This window comes from Puma concolor, chromosome A1 (genome assembly GCF_028749965.1).
Source record: "Puma concolor isolate L17-30 chromosome A1, mPumCon1.1.hap2, whole genome shotgun sequence".
Lineage (NCBI taxonomy): Eukaryota > Metazoa > Chordata > Mammalia > Carnivora > Felidae > Puma > Puma concolor.
The window spans coordinates 232,240,085-232,259,942 of NC_141667.1; the positions used below are offsets into that span (position 1 = coordinate 232,240,085).

At 43.5% G+C, this 19,858-nt stretch overlaps 1 protein-coding gene across 1 annotated transcript in view; it reads right to left on the reverse strand.

Moving 5' to 3' along the window:
• Nucleotides 1-19,858, reverse strand: part of TEX26 (testis expressed 26) — a 33,065-nt gene that overhangs the window by 9,098 nt on the left and 4,109 nt on the right. The window contains 3 exon segments of the mRNA XM_025924064.2: nt 7,137-7,293; nt 13,083-13,248; nt 18,207-18,288. Of these exon segments, the coding sequence (XP_025779849.2) occupies nt 7,137-7,293; nt 13,083-13,248; nt 18,207-18,288 (405 nt within the window).

Genomic DNA, 19,858 nt, shown 5'->3' on the forward strand with positions numbered 1-19,858 from the left:
TAGAAGTGCATACCGTCCCCATCACCTGGAAAAGAACCACCTGAAGCTCATCCCTTTCTGATGGAGGGTTAGGTAACATCGTTGTCACTGGCGGACAACGGCGCCATTATTTCGTTGTAATAACTCTGCTAACGAATATTCCTCAAATACCGATGATATGATGATAAATAAATACCTACGAGGCACTGACTAAACGCCAGCTTCCCCAAGCGCTACCAGATCACAGAGGAGGCACAAGCTACCTCACTTAGAGGGAGTTCATCCCTAATTCTGGCTACCAAGGTGGTTCAGAGGCACGTCACACACCACCAATTTTATTCAGGACAAGAATGTTAACATGGCCATCTTGAGCAATATCCGAATGGTGCCACGATCTATGGAAACTAAACTCGAGTCTTGTCCTGAATTCATTTTTCCGTAGTTTTTATGGATATTTAATTCAAAGGTACATCCAACAATACGTGATGGCATCTACTGGCATCCAAGAGCATTTTAATGATCTGTTTAGAAATGATTTACGTCTAGACCAGCACAGTGAGAGGAAGCTTCACTACGTGCTGCCTGTTCATTTAGATGAGTCAGGAAGAGAGGATGTGGGTACTCAATGGCCCTCATAATGACCTCATAACCTGTCCAAGGAGAAGACAAAGTTATAGAGAAGATGCAACTCTAGGGCTTAAAAACAGGATATCCCTGAAGATATTTTGGGAAACCATCTGGTATGGTTCCTAGTAAGCACCATCTATACCTTGGTTTTTGTATATCACTAGTAGCTTTATAGGAGGAAAATAAATTCTTGGGGAAGTCCTTGAAGTGCTCCGTGCCAAAGCTAAAAATAACTTAGTCATCGTTCTACCTTGCACGACCTCAAACTAGCGTGATTAGAAAGATGTACACACGACAAACAGATACGGAATGTGACATCTTGTAACCGTAACACTTGGAACCGTGGTTCTCACATGGAGATAATACATCACACTTACCTAGGAAGCTTCTTCCAAAACACAGTTGCTGAACCTCATCCCAGACATTGAGAATCTCTAGAAGTGGGGCCCCAGGCACTTACATTGTAAACAAGCTTCCCCTAGGCTTAAGAATCACTGACTCAGAGCCTTCAACGGGTGCTATAGAAGCCCAGAGAGGGTATAATGAGCTCTGTTAGGGGAAGGGAAGGAAGACAAGAGTTAAATGGCAGACACAGCGAAGGATGTGCTTCGGTGATGGGTCAACAGGGCAGCAAAAGTTGTGCACTGTGTTCGTTAAGTATGATCTCGCTGGCAAGAGTGTGAGGTATGCAGGGCAAGGAGTAGCTGAGGGTGAATCAGGAGAGGTAAGTTAGAAACCAGGTTGTGAAGGGTTTTGAGGGGCTGGTCCGTGTAGACCAGGATCAAGCAGCGTAGTGGAGCAATTGGACGTCAAGACCCAGAAAAGACAAAGTTAGAGCCTAGACTTACTCTGTGTTCCTTTGAAGATAAAGATTAAGTCTTACTCCTCATTGATCCTTAGCCATTATCACAGTAATTGACCTCGTTCTCAACGCACGCTTTTATTGTCTTTACAAAATTTCACGTTAATGAGTTCCTTCAGTATCATCAAGAAGAGAAGTTCTTGATCCCAAGGGACCCAACTTATGCCTGAAGTCCCCGTAGTGGAACTAAAGTTTGCCCTGACGGGATAACCATGACTCAGAGCTAACGTGACCCAATGGTAACCACACCTCCAAGCCCTGGACTCCTCGCGGGGAGCCATCCCTGCTCCTCAGGAGCTCAGCTCCCACTCTTTCTGTTTCACTTGAGAACGGTTGACGCCACACTAGTGTACCTATAGCCCAAGGAGAGAAACTGGCCCATTTAAGATTAGCATGGCACTTGCACAAAGGCCGCAGTCCAACGTGCATCTACAGCAAGGGCTGCTCAAAACCACTGGGACCATGCGCATCATCTACAGCCAAGCAAGAACCAGTTCTGCTGTCTCTGTCTGCTGTTCTAATTCATCGAAGCCAAGTTCCCCAGGCCTCAATGTGAAAACAAGCACCTTTTCGTGCTTCTCACTCATTGGCCTTAATACAATGATGAAGATACAAAGATAAGACATGGCCCCTGCGCTTTAGAAGCTTCAAATACTAGAGAAACAGAACAAAAAAGAGAGAATGACAATATTGGGTGCTAAATAATGTGGAAAAGATAAGAATAAGATCTATAAAAACATATGGGAGGGCCAGCAATCCAAACGCAGGGGATCAGAGAAGACTCCCAGGAGAGACACGAAGCCTGTCTTTGGACTTCATTTATGGACAGACATAGGCTGCAAGAAGGGAGCGGCCGGTGGCCCACGGGAGGGGGGCAGTGTGTGCGCAAGGCACAAGGCCGCCGGGGGCGCCATGGGTCTGGAGGAAGGAAGGCAGACGGTCTCGGGGAGAGTGTGGGGGCTGGTGAGGGAGCATGCTGGCGTGGCAGGCAGGGACCAGATTGTACAGCCTCGCATTTAAGGCATTTAGCTTAGTGTCCCCTGAGGACACTGGGGAGTCACTGAAAGGTTTTCAGCTGGAAGGTGACATCAATTCGCACATCTGGAAACTATGGTGATGGTCCTGGCAATGGCTCGGAAGCGACAAACCTGGAAAAGAGAGCTGGATTAGAGGTCATCCAAGGGGGAGACACGGGCGGCCGTGGCGTTGGGGAGGAAGAGGAACAGACGGAGCTAAGAGATTTAGGAGAGACTCTTGGCAGGTCTTGGGTATTTATCTACACAGAGGGAGATGGTAATTTGTACATGCAGAAAGGCCTTTGCTTAGAAGCTCGAAGACATCTTTTAAGAAGGCTGACATTTCAAATCTTTTCCCATCACCCTTAATATTTACCTGAAGTAGGGAGGTCTTTTGATTCTATACTCATCTAATTTCAAAAAGTGTACTTCCCGTATATTTTTTCCATCATTCCACAAATATTTACAGAGCACCTTCCATACCCAGACTAGACTATGCTGACCGTGCCAGATTCTGAGTGAATAAAGGCCTTTGGGGCACCTGCCAAATAGTGGGAGAAAGAATAAAGCAAAAACAACAAAAAACAAGAATCAGTAAACAAATGACTGCAAAATGCCGGGTGCTAGAAGGCAACAAATGATATGGTGGCACACTTCTTCAGCTAAAACAGTAAGGAAAGGTCTCACAGGCAAGGGGACATTCTGGAGTCTACAGAATGACACAGTAAAATCACAGAAAGAGCTGGGAGAAGAACAATGCAGGCAAAGGGGACAGCCTGTGCACTGGTTGAAGGCTGGGGGTGGGGGGAAACGGTATCCTATAGGAATTTTAAAAAGGCCCATGTGGCTGGAGCCTGATGAACGAGGGGATGGAGGGAGGAGGAACAGTGAGGAGGTAAGCAAGGGCTATGGCAGTCTTGCAGCACCTTGTGAACAAAGAGAAGGAACTGAAACTTGGATTTCATTCCAAGTGCAATGCAGGGAGCCTGGGTGGCTCAGTGGGTTAAGCATCTGACTTCAGCGCAGGTCATGATCTCACGGTTCATGAGTTCAAGTCCCTACCACCCTGAATGCGCCCGATCTTGTCTGATCTCGGAAGCTAAGCAGGGTCGGGCCTGGTTAGTACTTGGATGGGAGTTCAAGTCCCACATCAAGTGAACTCATGCCCCACTTCTCGTGAGCTCCAGCCCTGCTTCAGGTGAACACGAGCCCCACTTTGGGTGAACACAAGCCCCACTTCCCGTGAACATGAGCCCCACTTCAGGTGAGTCCTGTTTCTCTCTTTCTCTCTCTCCCTGTCTCTCTCTCTCTCTCTCTCTCTCTGCCCCTCACTCACTTGTGCCCTCTCTCTCTCTCAAAAACAAAATCAAAACAAAATACAATGCAAAGCCAGTGAAATAAAGCAGTGGAATAATATCCAATTTAGAATCATAAAAATTATCATATATCATACTTGACTCCTCCCTCCCCAAACTTCACCAGAATGATAGCAGATTAGAGGTTACCATATTTTTAGAAGCTGGAGACCAAATACAGATGTGGCAACTGAATTAGCAAAGTAGAGGAAGCTAAAACTAAGTGATTGCCGAAAGGAATAACAAATCAGTGAGCTAATCCACATTGTAGACCCCCAATAGGCTTCTGTAACAGGAACAGGGTAAGGCAAGTACTGAGGCTCAGGCTGAAAACAAGCAGCTTGGGGTAAAGCTTGTATACAGCATGGTTGAGTTCCTGCACAATCTTCTTAACCTCATGCAGTCATTTGGTGATCCTTTCCTAACCAGAAATTTATTAGGTGTAAAACTGAATGAGATAAGCTCAGGAGATTCCAGGACACGAGGCACAGTAGAAGGTGGGGTAGTGAGATGAACAGGTAAAAGAAAGGTTCAGTAAGTGTTGCAAGGGAAGCAGGAAGATCCCAGTTTCCTCCCCAATCCTGCTCTCAGCAGGCCAACAGCCAAGGGTTTCTCTCTTTGGAGAAACTGACCTATAAATATGGGTATTTGGGGGTTTCCCAACAGAAAGAGAGCTTATCACCTAACCACCTAAATCAAGTACCAGCTAATAAGCCCCATCTCTGTATGTAGTTTGCAATCAGATTTGTGTGTCTCCCTTGTAGGTTTTGCGAACCTTAGAGATTAATGTTTTGCCTACACTCACTTAAAAAGAGAGTCCAAAGAATTAAAAGAAGTTTTATTAGCATCATAGTAAATCTGCCTCTGCCCTCTTGTAAGTATGAACAGAAAACCATATTTTCATTAGACCATTAAAACACTCAGAAAATAGAGACAATGGAAGGAATAGATGAAAATGTTGAAAATTAAGTGTATCATAAACATCCTAAAATTTATAAGAGAGTTACTACATATATAAAACAAGAACAGAATGCTGTTTTAAAAAATAATCATAATAATCAGACCATAACAGACCATAATAATCAGAGGTCTATATATTGCAGTAAATAAAACTTATTAATTTTACTATTCAAATAAAAAATCAGAGAGAGGAAGAAAGCTAGTGAATTAAAAATCCAATAGAAGAGGGGCGCCTGGGTGGCTCAGTCGGTTAAGGGGCTGATTTCGGCTCAGGTCATGATCTCGCGGTCCGTGAGTTCGAGCCCCGCGTCGGGCTCTGTGCTGACAGCTCAGAGCCTGGAGCCTGTTTCAGATTCTGTGTCTCCCTCTCTCTGACCCTCCCCCCGTTCATGCTCTGTCTCTCTCTGTCTCAAAAATAAATAAACGTTAAAAAAATAAATAAATAAATAAATCCAATAGAAGAGCTAGATTAAAAACTAAAGAAATTTTCAAGTTAGCAAAACAAAAATACAAAGAGAAAGATACTAGGAAAGAAAAGATGAGAAAATTGGAGGATCAGTCCAACAAATAGGAGTCCCAGAAGAGAACAGAGAAAAGAGATGGGAGAAATGTGGGAAGGGACATTCAGGAAACAATGTCCAGAATTGAAGGACATGACTCTAGCTTCTAGGGCCCCTAATTTCCAATATAATCAATGACAAAAGATTCTCAGAACGCATACAGTTGTGAAATTCAGGGGCGCCTGGGTGGCGCAGTTGGTTAAGCGTCCGACTTCAGCCAGGTCACGATCTCGCGGTCCGTGAGTTCGAGCCCCGCGTCAGGCTCTGGGCTGATGGCTCAGAGCCTGGAGCCTGTTTCTGATTCTGTGTCTCCCTCTCTCTCTGCCCCTCCCCCGTTCATGCTCTGTCTCTCTCTGTCCCAAAAATAAATAAAAAAACGTTGAAAAAAAATTTAAAAGAAATTCAGAATGTCAGGAATAAAGAAAAGATCTTAAGAGCTGCCAGGAAAAAAAATATATATGAGAGGGTCAGGAATCAAAATGGCATCAGTCTTGTACAAAGAAATCCTGGATGCTAGAAGATATTTGGAGGAATGCTTTCTGAGGGAAAATGATTATCAACCTAAAATTTTATATCCAGCCAAACTATCAGACAAGTGTAAGGAATTAAAAAGGACATTTCCAAATAGGGCAGAACACACTCAAAAAACTTCCTCCCGTGCACTCTTTCTTAGGAACCTACTGAAAGATGTGCTTCAGCAAAACTAGGGAGAAGGGATAAGAAAGAGGAAGAGGAAACAAGATTCAATGCAGGCAGAGGCCAAAGTCATTCCTAGAATGATGAGAAAGGAAGTCGCAGTGCAAGGTGGGGCAGCAAAGCTACAGAACAGCCGGTCTGGATTAGAAGAGAATGATGAAGGGTGTCAAGCAGAACATCTCTGGGAAAAACAGAAGTGATAGAGTGTTTGAAACTGTGTTTGGAAAAAAGTCTTGATAAGTATGTGATAAAGAATTTGGCAAAAATTAGTGACAGGCCCATAGAAAACTAAGCATATGAATAAAAAGTCAATTATTAACTCTGGTAAAAAAAAAAAAAAACAAAAAGGAAAGGAAACAATTATAAAATACCACCTAGCTCAGCAATGAATGTTTACATAATCATAATATATCATATCAGTATCACAATATAAACATTAGCAATTGAATCAAACAAGAATTTGTAATATAATTATAGAGAGAATGGATGGAAGGGGAGTGAGAAAGAGTTACAGGAGAGACAAATCCTCAACCACTATAACAGGAAGTCAATAACAATGTCTAAAATTGATGAACCAAAGATAAAGGTATATGCATATTATTTTAAAATATGGAGTATCACATAAGAACCACTGAAAGGATTGAATTGATCACCAATGGGGAGTAGGGTCAAAGAACTGCTATTACTTTGTAATAAGCCATTAGGTTACTATTTGATTTAGATGTATGCATGCATTAGTTTAATAAAAGTTTTAATTTTTCAAAATAGCATTAATTGGAAATGGCATGTTGAACTTGACCTCTTCATCTTTGCAGGGCTGTTTCATCCTCGTTTTTCAGGCCCAGAAAGCCTTTCCTGGCTTCCCCTTCCCAACTTCAGGCTAGATGTCCCACTGTGTGCACCCACGGCACCCAGAATTTCCTGTATGGTACACCTTTTCATATGTGACCTTTTGTTTGCTAAATTGCCTCTTTCTGTGTCTGTATTGTGAGTTCCTTAAGGAAAGAGACTGCATCTATGCTGTTCCCCACTGCAACTCCAGGGCACAACATATGACCAGAGAGAAAATGAACATGTTTACCTTTTGCTGTGTCCACAAAGTCTCTTCTAGTACTAGAAATAAACTGATTTGCTATCGCCTTCCTTACCTCTTCCTTTGTAGCAGCGATTTTCCAAGGGAGGTGGCTCTTTATTGATGCTGTTGATTGGCCCTGAGGCAACGTCCAGAGAAAGAAATCCTATTAATACAAACACAATTTTCAAGAAAATTGATATAGGTTCACCTAATGGAATGAAGATTATGTGTGTTTGTGGGTATATATTCTTCTGGGTCCTCTACACCCACTTACCACACTGCAGTGTGTGCAGAGTCCAAAGAGTGTGCCTCCAACCAGAAATCTCCAGCTGAGACCAGAGAAGAAGACCCACGTGAGTTCTTGACCTGGCTTTAAATGCCCAAGGAGCAGACAGTCTCAGGCTTCAAGAGACACCCTGCCTCCCATGCAGAGTTCTCAGAAGCAGCCTGTAAGAGGGGGAGGGCAGGCGCTCTCTCCTCTTTGCCCCCAAAGAGATTTTACGATTATGAAACTTGAAGCCTCCAACACCTCTTTCCATCTACCCACTCTCATGGCCTTGCTTCCTATTTCCTTGAGAAAACTGAAGCCATCTGATGAGAACCTCCAAACACCGCCCGGCACGTCACCACATCTGCACTCATTACGCTGTGATGGGAGACCACTGTGTTTAGCCTACTCTGGCATGTGACCCCCCTCCCCCCCGCCAATTCTCACTTGTCTCTTGCAACTTCCATTTCTCCCTCTCTTTGGGGACATGGCTGTCCAAGCTTGCCTTCACTTCTCTTATCTTAAAAACGCCCCCTTCACTCTACTTCCCCTCTAGTTACTTAGATATTTCCCAATTTCCCTTCGCAGGAAACCCCCCAAAATAGTTACATACATTGACCGTCCCCAAATTTGTCTTTTACGTGTTTTTAATCTTCAGGGTCCTTCTCCATCCCCTTCTTTCCCTTATAATCTATTGAAGAAACCAAGCCATTTGATGTGGAGAGGTTCCCACGCTCTGGATTTTGTTGAATGCATACTCATTGTGTAGTTTAACAAGTTCCTCTGTTCCCTGTATTTCCTACAACTGGCAGAGACTGACTTACTCTCAGGATAGATCCCTCTGACGAGACTGCAAGTGGTATGTGACAAGGAGGATTACAACATATAGTTGTTTCTCTTTGTGTGAGGTTACCAGCTGTTGATGCTCAATGCCTAGATTAATGGATGAAAGGGGGTGATAGTCTATCAGTTCTTTTTCATGTGTAAGCTAGAATATGTTTATAACGAGACATTTTCCCTCATCTATCATTTAGTTTACCAGGGGCATAGTTCATATAGGGAAGGCATGGGGGGGGGTGGGGGGGGAGCTTGATCGTTTTCCTTCCATCAGTTTCTAAGATAATGAATTGGTTTCTTATCGTCCTCTGAAAGTGGCCCCATTTTTTTTTTAACAGAACTCACAGATTTAAGCATATTTGATGTGTCTCAATCTATTGCATATGTTATCCTTATTGAAGCTCAAATTACCTTTGAGCCTGTGGGCACCTCTTTAATTTTGATATAGCTCTAGTCTTTTTTTCTTTCTATGTAGTTCCAGACTCATCTTGCACATTTCCCACCCCAGATCTGGACTCGGCCAGTTCTCCCAGAAGCCCTCTGTCTCACACTGATCAAGCATTCTTCTAACCACAACTACTCCTGTCAAGGCAACCCATGAACTCCATTCCATGCATGCCAACGGCCAAGTCTATCCTCGACTTCCTTGACCCTGACAGTGATCAGTCCTTTTTCCTTCATTTTCTTCACTTGGTTTTCAGCACAACACGCTCTGTTGGGCTTTCTGCTTCACAACTGACTGCCCCTTCTCAGTCCATTTTGCTGCTTCTTCCACTGACCGCTTGTTAGCGAAATGCCCCAAGACTCAGTCCTTGAAACTCTTCTCTTTTCTAGCTTGATCATCTCATCCAGTCTCATTTGTTTCAAATACATAGGATGACTCCCATTTATCTTTGGCTTAGACCCTCTCCCTCAACACAGATCCCTACGGTCCAACGTCCTTCTTCTGTCGATCTCCAGTTGGAAGCTTGCTAGGACACTTCTAATTTCACATTCCCACAACCGAACCCCTGAGCGTCCCCCTGAGTCTTGAATATTCTACCTTTCAGTTAATGGCCACTCTATCCTTGCCACTGTTTCAATCTAAATCCCTGGAGTCATTCTTGGCGCATCTCTTTGCTTCACACCCCACATTCTTTGCATCAGGAAACCTTATTTACCTATGAAATATATTTAGAAGCAGACCAGTTCTTCCAATCACACATAACACCCTAGTCTGAGCCATCATCGTTTATCTCCTGGATTATTGCAGTAGCCTCTTAGCCAGTATCTCGGCTTCCACCTTTACTCTCTTATAGTCTACTCTTGGCCAGGGCGACCCGTTAAAGCATAATCATGTGACCCCCTCTTCTCAAAACTCAGCAGTGGCTCCTCCTTATTTCAGAGTAATAGTTATACTCTGCAATGGCCTATAGGACTCTACACAATTTACAACCCCCCCCCCCACACACACACACATCTACCCCTCACCCCCTTCCAACGCACCTCCCCTTTGTTTTCTGTCCTCACTTCCTTCTTCTCTCCAGCTGCCTGGATTGCCTTGCAATTCCTGAAACATCAGCCACGCTCCTGCCTCAAGGCTTTGCCTTTGAAAGGGTGAGAGGTTCTCACCCGAGATTCCAGCATGACTTTTTCTCTCACCTCCCTCAAATCTCAATTTTCATGTCACCATCTAAATGACACCTCCCTAAATTACCCCCACGTAAAATTGCAAACCCTTCCCCCACCACTCCAGTGGTGGATCTGCCTTACCCTGATCAATTTTTTTCCCCATAGAATTATCACTTTCTAAACTTTTATGGTGCATTACAGTTTGCCTGAGTTTTATATTTATCATCAGCTGTCTGTCTCCCCCTACTAAAGTGTAAGCTCCATGAAGACAGGGGTTTTTTCTCATTTTCTTCACTGCTACATCCCAGATCTGGAAGAGTGCCTGACATATGAGGCACTCCAGAAATATTCGTTGCTTAAATGAATGAATAAAAGGTGGCACATATAACCATCCACTGCCTGAGGTCTTTGCCCTGCCAGTCATTGCTAAACCCAGGTAAACTGGTTTTTTCCAATATCCTGAATGGGAACTCCAGTCACCCTTGACCTCCGGTGGGACACTCCATAGATAGCAGAGATAATTTACACGGTGATGGATCTCTCTTGTATCTCTTTCCCAGGCATTTATGATACCACCTCCTTCAGGCTTTCCTCTGGGGCTGCTCCTTGGTCTCCATTTATGGCTTCTTTCTTTGACCTGCACCTCAAACCTGGGGATTCCCCAGGGCTTCATCAGCCAGACGTATCTTTATGCTCCACACGTTCATCCTCGTAATACTAGTCACTCTGAGGCATCACTATACACATGCAAGCCTTGCCCGCAAAAGGGGCCAGCGACAGAAACGGCTGCAGGGTCCTGTGATCACTAGTCAAGCCCTGACCCACCTCCAGCCCGTGTTCTGCCTGACTGCCCACACCCGGATGCATCACAATTGCTGCCAATATATCATCAGGCCCTTGTTTCCCACCACGGTTTCCTTGAAGGAGCTCCAACCCACCAGTCTGTATTTTAACTCCCAGGGTAATTGCTTTTGCGGCAGATCCTCTCTGTTGGCAGAGAGGGAGCACCTTGCCAGTCTCATCCTAGTTCAGGTCCTGAGCCACAGTCGCAACTGTTCAACAGAAACAAATAAATGGCAGATAGAGAGGCCTCGGCAGAGTAAATAATGCAGCACACCCTCATTCAGGTCGATTGGAAGAGCCTTGATGGCTGGAGGGGCTACGCCCGGTGTGAAACCTCATTGGTTGAAAGCGTACAGGGCAGTCGCCCCCACTACTGCTCATTGGCTCCGAGTGCCCAGGACCACCTACCGCTCTAGCTCTCATTGGCTGGGAGCCTTCAATAACACCTAAAGAAAACAAATGCTTTGTGTGTGTATATATGTATACATACACAGTATAATATTGTAACTGACTGCTTTACATTAATTTTAAAATCTTAAGGCAAATATTTAAGAGGTAAATTCATTATAATGAATGGGTTCCAGGAGGAAATGGGGTGTTAAATGGGATATGCGTGTATGTCCTGATGACTCCCAAGTCTACATCTATAGCTCACCTCTTCCACACAAACTCCAGACCGAGATATTCAACTGCCTGTTGGACATATTTTCAACCAACGTGTCTTCAACTGAGTTCACATTTCCCCTATGCCCTTTCCCACCCATCCTGGTCCTCACCCATGCCTGCTCAGTAAACAGCAGGAGTGTCCACTCAGCCATGCAACTCAAAACCAGAAACATCATCCTTCGTTCTTTCCCCTTCCTTGCCATTTATATTCTTTCAGTCATCAAATCCTACCCTTTCCACCACCTTATTACCTAATGAATACATCCCGGTGAGTACCATTCCGGGGGGGCATCCAAATAAATGAAACTCTTTGCTACAACTGAGCATTGCCTTTTACGGTGGGAAAAGGGTACCCAGTGCCCAGAAGACAGAGGGAGGGTCAGTTACTTCCACCTATAGGAGAAGGGAATTAGAGATAGCTCTCTTTAAGCTGAGCCTTGGTGAATGTATGAATGTCCTTGGTGGACAGGAGAAGGGATTCTAGGTAGAGTAAACAAAATGACAAAAGATCTGGCAGTTTGAGGACACATAATACGAAACACAAATGTTTGCGAGTGCCAGTTGATAGCACTATTGACAATAGGCAAAAGGTGGAAACAGCCCAATGTCCAGCAATGGCTAAATGAATGAAGAAACTGTGGTATACACATACAATAGAATACTATTCAACCATAAAAGGGAACCATAAAAAGGAATGAAGTACCGATTGATGCTACAATGCGGATGAACCTTGAAAGCATTACACGAAATGAAGAAGCCAGATGTGAAAGGTCACATGTTCTCTGATTCCCAATAAAAAGTATCCAGAATACGTCATCCACAGAGATAGAAAGTAGATTGTTACTTACCAGAGGCTAGGGAAGAGGGAAACAGGAAGTAATTTTATTTGTTTTTAATGTTTATGTATTTTAAGAGAGAGAAAGAGCACAAGCCGGAGAGGGGCAGAGAGAGAGAGAGAGAGAGAGAGAGAGAGAGAGAGAGAGACGGGGGGCAGAGAGAATCCCAAGCAGGCTCCAGACTGCCAGCGCAGAGTCTGATAACAGGGCTTGATCTCACGACCTGTAAGATCATGACCTGACCCAAAATCAAGAACCAGACGCTTAACCGACCTAGCCACCCAGGCGCCCCAGGAATTAATTTCTTAAAGGGTAGGGGGTTTCCTTTTGAGATGATGAAAATGTTTTGGAATAAGATAAAGGTGGTAGTTGCAGGACATTATGAATGTATTAATTGTCAATGAATTGTTCATTTTTAAAAAGTTAATGTTATGCCCTGTGAATTTCGTTTCAATTAAAAAAAAATTTTTTTTTTAATTAAAACAATTTTTTTCAAGGTTTATTCATCTTTGAGAGACAGAAAGAAACAGAGTACAAGCAGTAGAGAAGCAGAGAGGGAGGAAGACACAGGGTCTGAAGCAGGCTCCAAGCTCTGAGCTGTCAGCACAGAGCCTGACGCGGGGCTCGAACTCCTGAACCGTAAGATCATGACCTGAGCTAAAGTCAGACGCTCAACCAACTAAGCCACCCAGACATCCCTAAATTTTAAAAAATGTTTTGAAAACTTGGAGAGATAAGGGAGAAGGAGTTATAAATGAGAGAAGGGGGGGGGGGGAATAGTATAAGAAAGACCATAACTGTAGATGAGGATCTTTGGAAATATTCAAACTCTTGTTCTTATGGAGTACTGATACAGCATTAAATTCAACAGATATGTAGATATCATCTTACTTGACTGGGGCGAGGTATTTGGCTCCTGACTCCTCTTGAAGTCCCGGTTTTGATCCAGTCTTCTTTAGAACGTGATTTCCAAACATACTAATCGTTGTACTGTGTCTGATTGGGAATAGGGTCACTAAGAGAATAGGTATATCCTAGTCTTCTGATACCCTTTCGACTACAAGAAAAGATAGCGAAAATCAGAATAAGGGATTAAATGCCAAATCACACAGCAACGCACAGGTCAAATAATTTTCCTTATTACATTTTTTTTTTTTTTTAAAGATTGGCTCAAGGAAGACTTGATGCCAGAAAGAATTTAATTTCCAGATTCCCTTGAAAGGAAACAATCCCATATCTTAGGACAGCTCTTCACAAAAGTACTAGAGGCCTAAAATGGAATTTAAAAGAACAATAATCTGAAATTCATTGATTTTTTTAATTAAAAATATTTCTTAAAGAGGTAGGTCCTCTCCTGTATAAAGAGTACTTCAGGGGCGCCTGGGTGGCGCAGTCGGTTAAGCGTCCGACTTCAGCCAGGTCACGATCTCGCGGTCCGTGAGTTCGAGCCCCGCGTCGGGCTCTGGGCTGATGGCTCGGAGCCTGGAGCCTGTTTCCGATTCTGTGTCTCCCTCTCTCTCTGCCCCTCCCCCGTTCATGCTCTGTCTCTCTCTGTCCCAAAAATAAATAAATGTTGAAAAAAAAAAAATTTAAAAAAAAAAAAAAAAGAGTACTTCAATGTAATCAAATACTTGTTGAAGAAATGTTTCTCTCTATGCATGTATTCCTTCTGGTTAATAAAAGGAAGGTAGGTAAGAACGGGACATCACTGGTCTGCAAGGCTGTAATGAAACCAAGCATCCAGGCAACGATCAGCATTTGTACTCACAGTTCAAGAAGAGGGTCCACCAGCTATCATGTTCCCTAGATGGACATACACAACACCTATTAAATATTTTTGCCAAAATACCCAGCTTGAATTAGATGAAGTCTTTGGTATATTAGATTATAGGAAATGCATAAAAAGAGGAATATTTTAAATAACACAGTGGAGATGAAATCAGAAAAATCCAGAATTCTCAGGAAAAAAAAAATGAAATTCTCAGAAAAAAAAAGGAACCTATAGATCAAACGAGGCAAAAAACATAATAACCAAGTGCAATGTGTAGAACTTATTTGAATTTAATTTCTAACCAACTTGTTATTTTTTTTTAATTGTGAGACATCAGGGGGAAATTTGATTGCTGATTGGCCATTTGATATTAAGGAATTATTTTTTAGCCGACACAATGGTATTGTAGCATATGATTTTATTATTATTTTTTAATGTTTTATTTTATTTTTGAGAGAGAGAGAGAGAGAGAGAGAGAGAGAGAGAAAGTGGGGGAGGGGCAGAGAGAGAGGGAGACACAGAATCTGAAGCAGACTCCAGGCTCCGAGCTGTCAGCACAGAGCCCAACGCGGGGCTCGAACTCAACGGACCATGAGATCATGACCCGAGCCAAAGTCAGATAGTTAACCGACTCACCCACCCCGGCGCCCCTATATCGTAGCATACTTTTAAAGAGTCCTTATCTTTTGGAGATACATAAGAATAATACTTAGAATTAAAATGATAGAATGCCTGGAATTTGCTTCAACATTATCCAGTGGGAAGGCTGGGTGGAAGGTATTGTCGGGGTATTGATTATTGTAGCTGGATACTGGCTGGGGATTCGTTGTATGTTCTTTTGTGTACGTCTAAAATGTCTCATATTGGCTTTTTAAAAAAAGAAGACTGGGCTAGATTCAGGTACTATCTATAAGAAACCAAACGTCTGGGAAGTGGGATACATCTGGATGATGAGCCAGTTTACTAGTTATTCAGATGTGTGGGCTCAGGTAGGACTGTGGTCCTAATAAAGTAATCAAAGGCACATGACGATTTTCCAAAGGCAACACAGCACAATCGGCTTGAAAGGAATTGATTTTCAGATCTCCATCTCCCAGTGTAATCTTCCTTAACGTGTCTCTGCCTGAAAGCAAACCCGCGTCGCTAACCAAGTGCTTCTGTCCCACACCTTTCTCTCTCCCCTAGGTCATGGCAGGGTCTTAGGAAGGTGCGGTACGCCTCTGGGTCTAAGCCTCCAACAGCGAGAGGGGTGTGGTTCCAAGGAAGCCACCTTGTAATCCAAGTTCCATGCCCCTACCTTGGGCTCACGAGAATTTCTGAAGGGGTGGAGGTTGGGGGTGCTCTAACCAGGGCAAATGCTCTGTGTGGGGGGGGGGGGTGTTCTGGTTTTAGGTACATTGTGCCCTGCTTTGGCTAAGAGCAGTGTCTAGCTTCTCATTTCCTAATAATTACAAAATGTCTGTCCCTCTTTGGGGAGAAGCCTCTGAGGAGAGAGCAGAGAATATAGAATGCTTTGAATGGTTCTTCTCCCCACCTATTTAAACATTTTTTTTTCAGGTTTTTAAAAAAAAAAATCCCGAAGACATGTCATTAGCTAGAAAGAAAAGCATCTCTGAGCAGGGGAAGCAGGACAGGGTGGTGATGCTGATTCTTTTAAACACAACTGGAATCTTTTCTGAGACTACCAAATTTTTAAGGATGCGCTGGGTAACGCTGGCACATAAAAATGTTGTCACGTTTTCCTTCAGATTTCCATCATTCAATAAGGTACTCAAGTACTGTTTTTTTTTTAAGCCAAACATATGATGAAATATTTAATCCAGTCCAGCCAGTCCTCATCTCATTCTACATTGTAAAATATTTAACGATACACGGAAATATAGGCTGGCTGGCCAGACCAATTAATTTTCAGCATATAGAACTTTCTCCTTCATTAAATGCATAGTGGATGCTTGATTTGTATCTATAGGAGAAGATGGATGTTAGCTGAATCTATTGTGGCGATCATTTCACAACGTATGGAAGCCAAGCCATCACCCGTGGTGTGCCGCACGGGTTCAATTTATACAGTGATGTGTCTTAATTATTCCTCAATAGAACTGGAAAAAATATTAAACAAGTTCCTTCCATGTGAAAGAGTAACTGATGTGATTTAATAGCCATTTGTTAAGACATAGACTTTCAGGATACTTAGAAAATGAGATGGGGAAAAACTCAGTAACTGGAAGACATATCATCTAATCATTTGCTTTCAATAAACTCCAAGGAGTTCCCAGCCAGGTTGTCAGCTGCTCAATCGTTAACAAAAATCACCTTGTCATTTCTGGCACTTAACTCAGAGAGAGTTCAAAGTCTTGAATGGCAGTGCCACACCCAACTCCTTTCATTCACGGCTACTTATTCACGTGAACAAGACTGGTTAACATTAGCATCTATAAGTTGAAAAATAAACAGCAGAAGCAGAAAAAAATGGACGCTGAATGCAGTCTCACTCCCAAAATAGTAACACTTCAAACAGGATACATAAACTAATTGCAAACAGAACAGTCACGTTTATCTCGTTAAGATACAATTCCAAAAAATTTCCTTCTTGTGTTTAGTGACTATTAACATCGGTAAAGTATTTATTGCTTTGAGCCATCGTGTACTAAAAATAATTGTTATAACTCAGTACTTAGGGTCACATAATATGTTTAAAAATTAATTTCAATTAATACACTAAAATAGTTTCAAAGAAGTATAATGGGGCGATCAATAAATTGCTTTCAAACACAAAATATATGATAGCAGGGTAAAATTCTACGGAGGAAGTGGAGAGGAATAAAAGTTCAAGAAGCAAAAGGAATGAAATAAATTGTCTACTGTCTGGTGTATTTTTTAAAAAGATCATAGAAAGTATCAATTTGCTAAGGTGTTTAGATTACTCACTGGCTATATTTTTTAATGACTTAATAGTTTTATCTTAAAATGTCAATGTCTAGGATGGGCTATACATTTTATCTTCTGCAATTATTTTAATTTATGATGAAAACTTTCCTGTGAACTTTAAAAATATGCGAATTTGAAGACCACTGACCTAGACTCCATTAGTACCCATTTGTTTTTTGGCTCTTATCCCAAATGTTTCTTCCTCAGACAACTGTTACTGTCTGGGAAGCTGGCATGATCATTACCGTCAGATGATAAATCTCCCAGTTAGGGGACATAATGTAACTCAGTGGGATAGCCACTGAGGAGTCTTACAGCCCTGTAGTTTGTGAAAGTCTATCAGAGATTACCCTGGGGGGAGGGAATGAATGAAAAATTTTGAGTTACTTCTCCATGCTGGTCACCGTACTAGTGTTTTCTTCTGTCATCAGAACCACCACCTGAGGCAGGAATCATTATTCCTACTTTGCCGACCATAAAGCTGAGCCACAGCTTGTCACCTGCCGAAGGTAGCAGAGATAAGAAGGGGTAGAGCAAAGAGCGGAGGTCAGAGCCCATTTCTGCCTGACTCCTCAGCCGTGGTCTTGCCCACGATCCATGTGACTTCTCAGCAACTTGAACTTGTAAGGTGCCAGGATCCTCTTTATTGGAAACAATTCACAGAGTAAACACAGGCCGGTGAAGCGTCTCCATGCTGGTTTCCCACCCACCGGGGATGCAATGAACGGTAACGGTAACGAGGCTTTCCCGATCCCGCTCTCACTCACCCACCAATGAGTTTAAAGAGGCAGCCGACGGACAGAAATTCCCACCCCGCACAATTCAGGTGGAAATGGGAGACGCTGAAAGGCCGCTTAGGAAGCAGTGAGTGGAGGAGTGAAGGGAAGGATGAGTGGGTCATGGCCTTCCAGCTTCCAATGGATGATCAAGTGCTAACAATTCTTCATTCATCCAGTTACTGAATCGTCATTCCCTAGTACATAGCAGGTAATGAATGCAATGCCTGCTCCATGTTTTTGAGTAGCACAATTCTGTTAACCTACACACTGGCTCTATTGCCCTGACCCGCAGTGACTTTATGAAGGATCCATGTGTTTCTTTCCTTAGTTTTCCTGTAGGAGGTCTGGATACGGTCCGAAGGGGGGAAAGCCTGTCTGGTGCTTGGAGGAACACTGTGCACGCAACAGGTTCTACCTGAGTGCACCTTTCTAAACCTTCTCTGATGACTGCTTTCTGTTGCTTTGGGACTCCGAATAATAGAACACAGGTGAACAGACGAAGGTGAGTCCATCAACCTGACACAAATCGGGATCTACCGAATTAAAGCAGGCACCGCTCCCGTCTTGGGCGTGAATGCAGTCCTCATTGTGGTCGCGTAGGAATCCCAGGTGGCCTCGCCTGGCAAAAGGATGACAAAACGGTTTGAAATGTGGCAAACCTGAATACTTCCATCATGTGTCGTCTTCATAATTAAAATAATTTTGCAGGAGAAAAAAATCGGGGATAGTAATTTAAAGTCTAAAGGAATAGGGGCGCCTGGGTGGCTCAGTCGGTTAAGCGGCCGACTTCGGCTCAGGTCATGATCTCACGGCCCGTGAGTTCGAGCCCCGCGTCGGGCTCTGTGCTGACCGCTCAGAGCCTGCAGCCTGTTTCGGATTCTGTGTCTCCCTCTCTCTCTGCCCCTCCCCTGTTCATGCTCTGTCTCTCTCTGTCTCAAAAATAAATAAACGTTGAAAAAAAAAAGAATTTAAGCAATGCGTAAAAATATAAAACAGAAAGTTCGATTGAAGTTCTATCCCCTTAAGATGCCCACTGTGACTTTAGTGACCAACTTCTCATGAACCCTATTAGATAAACCTATATGCACATGAAATGATTTTGCACAAAGGGGCTCACCTCCGGTTTTATTCTGGGCGCCTTCCCCGTGCTCCCTCCTCCTCCTCAGCCCTCCTCCCAGACCATGTTAACAATTGTGCTGGTTTCTTTCCACGCTTTTATGTCTGCTTATACAATGATACAGAGATTTATATATGCATATATAAGGACGTTGACATATTGGGTTTTAGTTTCCACCATCTTGTTTTACCAAACTGGGCTCATAATACACAAAGTGTCCTTTTCTTCTGTCTGTCACTGAACAGTGTCATCTGGGGCAGCTCTGATGCGTTCTCTGCCGCGACTGTGCAGGATTCTGCAGCATGCGTGATATTTCAATCTGCATAAGCAGGTAGATTCAACAAGAGAGGGAGCATAGCTGGAGGAGACCATCCCAAAGGCTAAATAAAGCCTGGGGCATGCCAATGTCAAGAGGTTGGGGAAGACTGACAAAAGCAGTCAGTGAGGGCAGAGGACATCAGGGGCCACAGGAAGGAGGGCTTTCCACGAGGCGGTGGGGGAGGGATCGCCTATGGCAACTGCTGTCGGCTGGGTCCAGACGACTGAGGATAGAGAATTAACCATCAGGCACCTGCTAGCAACAACAGGCTTTGACTGCCCCAGCCTCCCACTGTCCACAAAGCACCACGACCTTTCTTGGGAATACAGATTTTAAATTTAACTCCGACATTTTCTCATTCTTCCTATCTAGGCAATTAACCTGGTTACATCTCACTAGAACCTGGGTCCAAAGGGTCCCCTTTACTATTTGAATAACCTGCTGTCCGGGGTCTAGGGCCTCACGGCAGGAACCCTGTAGCCACCTAACTGCCTGTGTATCTTCCCACTCCTGTATCCCGAATACAATCGCTATGCTTTTCTCAAATACGTCTGCAGTTTCCAAATAGCTTTACAATCTATATGCACCGCCTGGCCTGTAGGGCCCTGACGGAACATTTCATTCGTGCTGCCTCTATACTTCTGTTTCCTCTCCCATCTCCCAGGCAGGTCTTGTTTCTCATTTAAAAAAAATTTTTTTTTTCAACGTTTTTTATTTATTTTTGGGACAGAGAGAGACAGAGCATGAACGGGG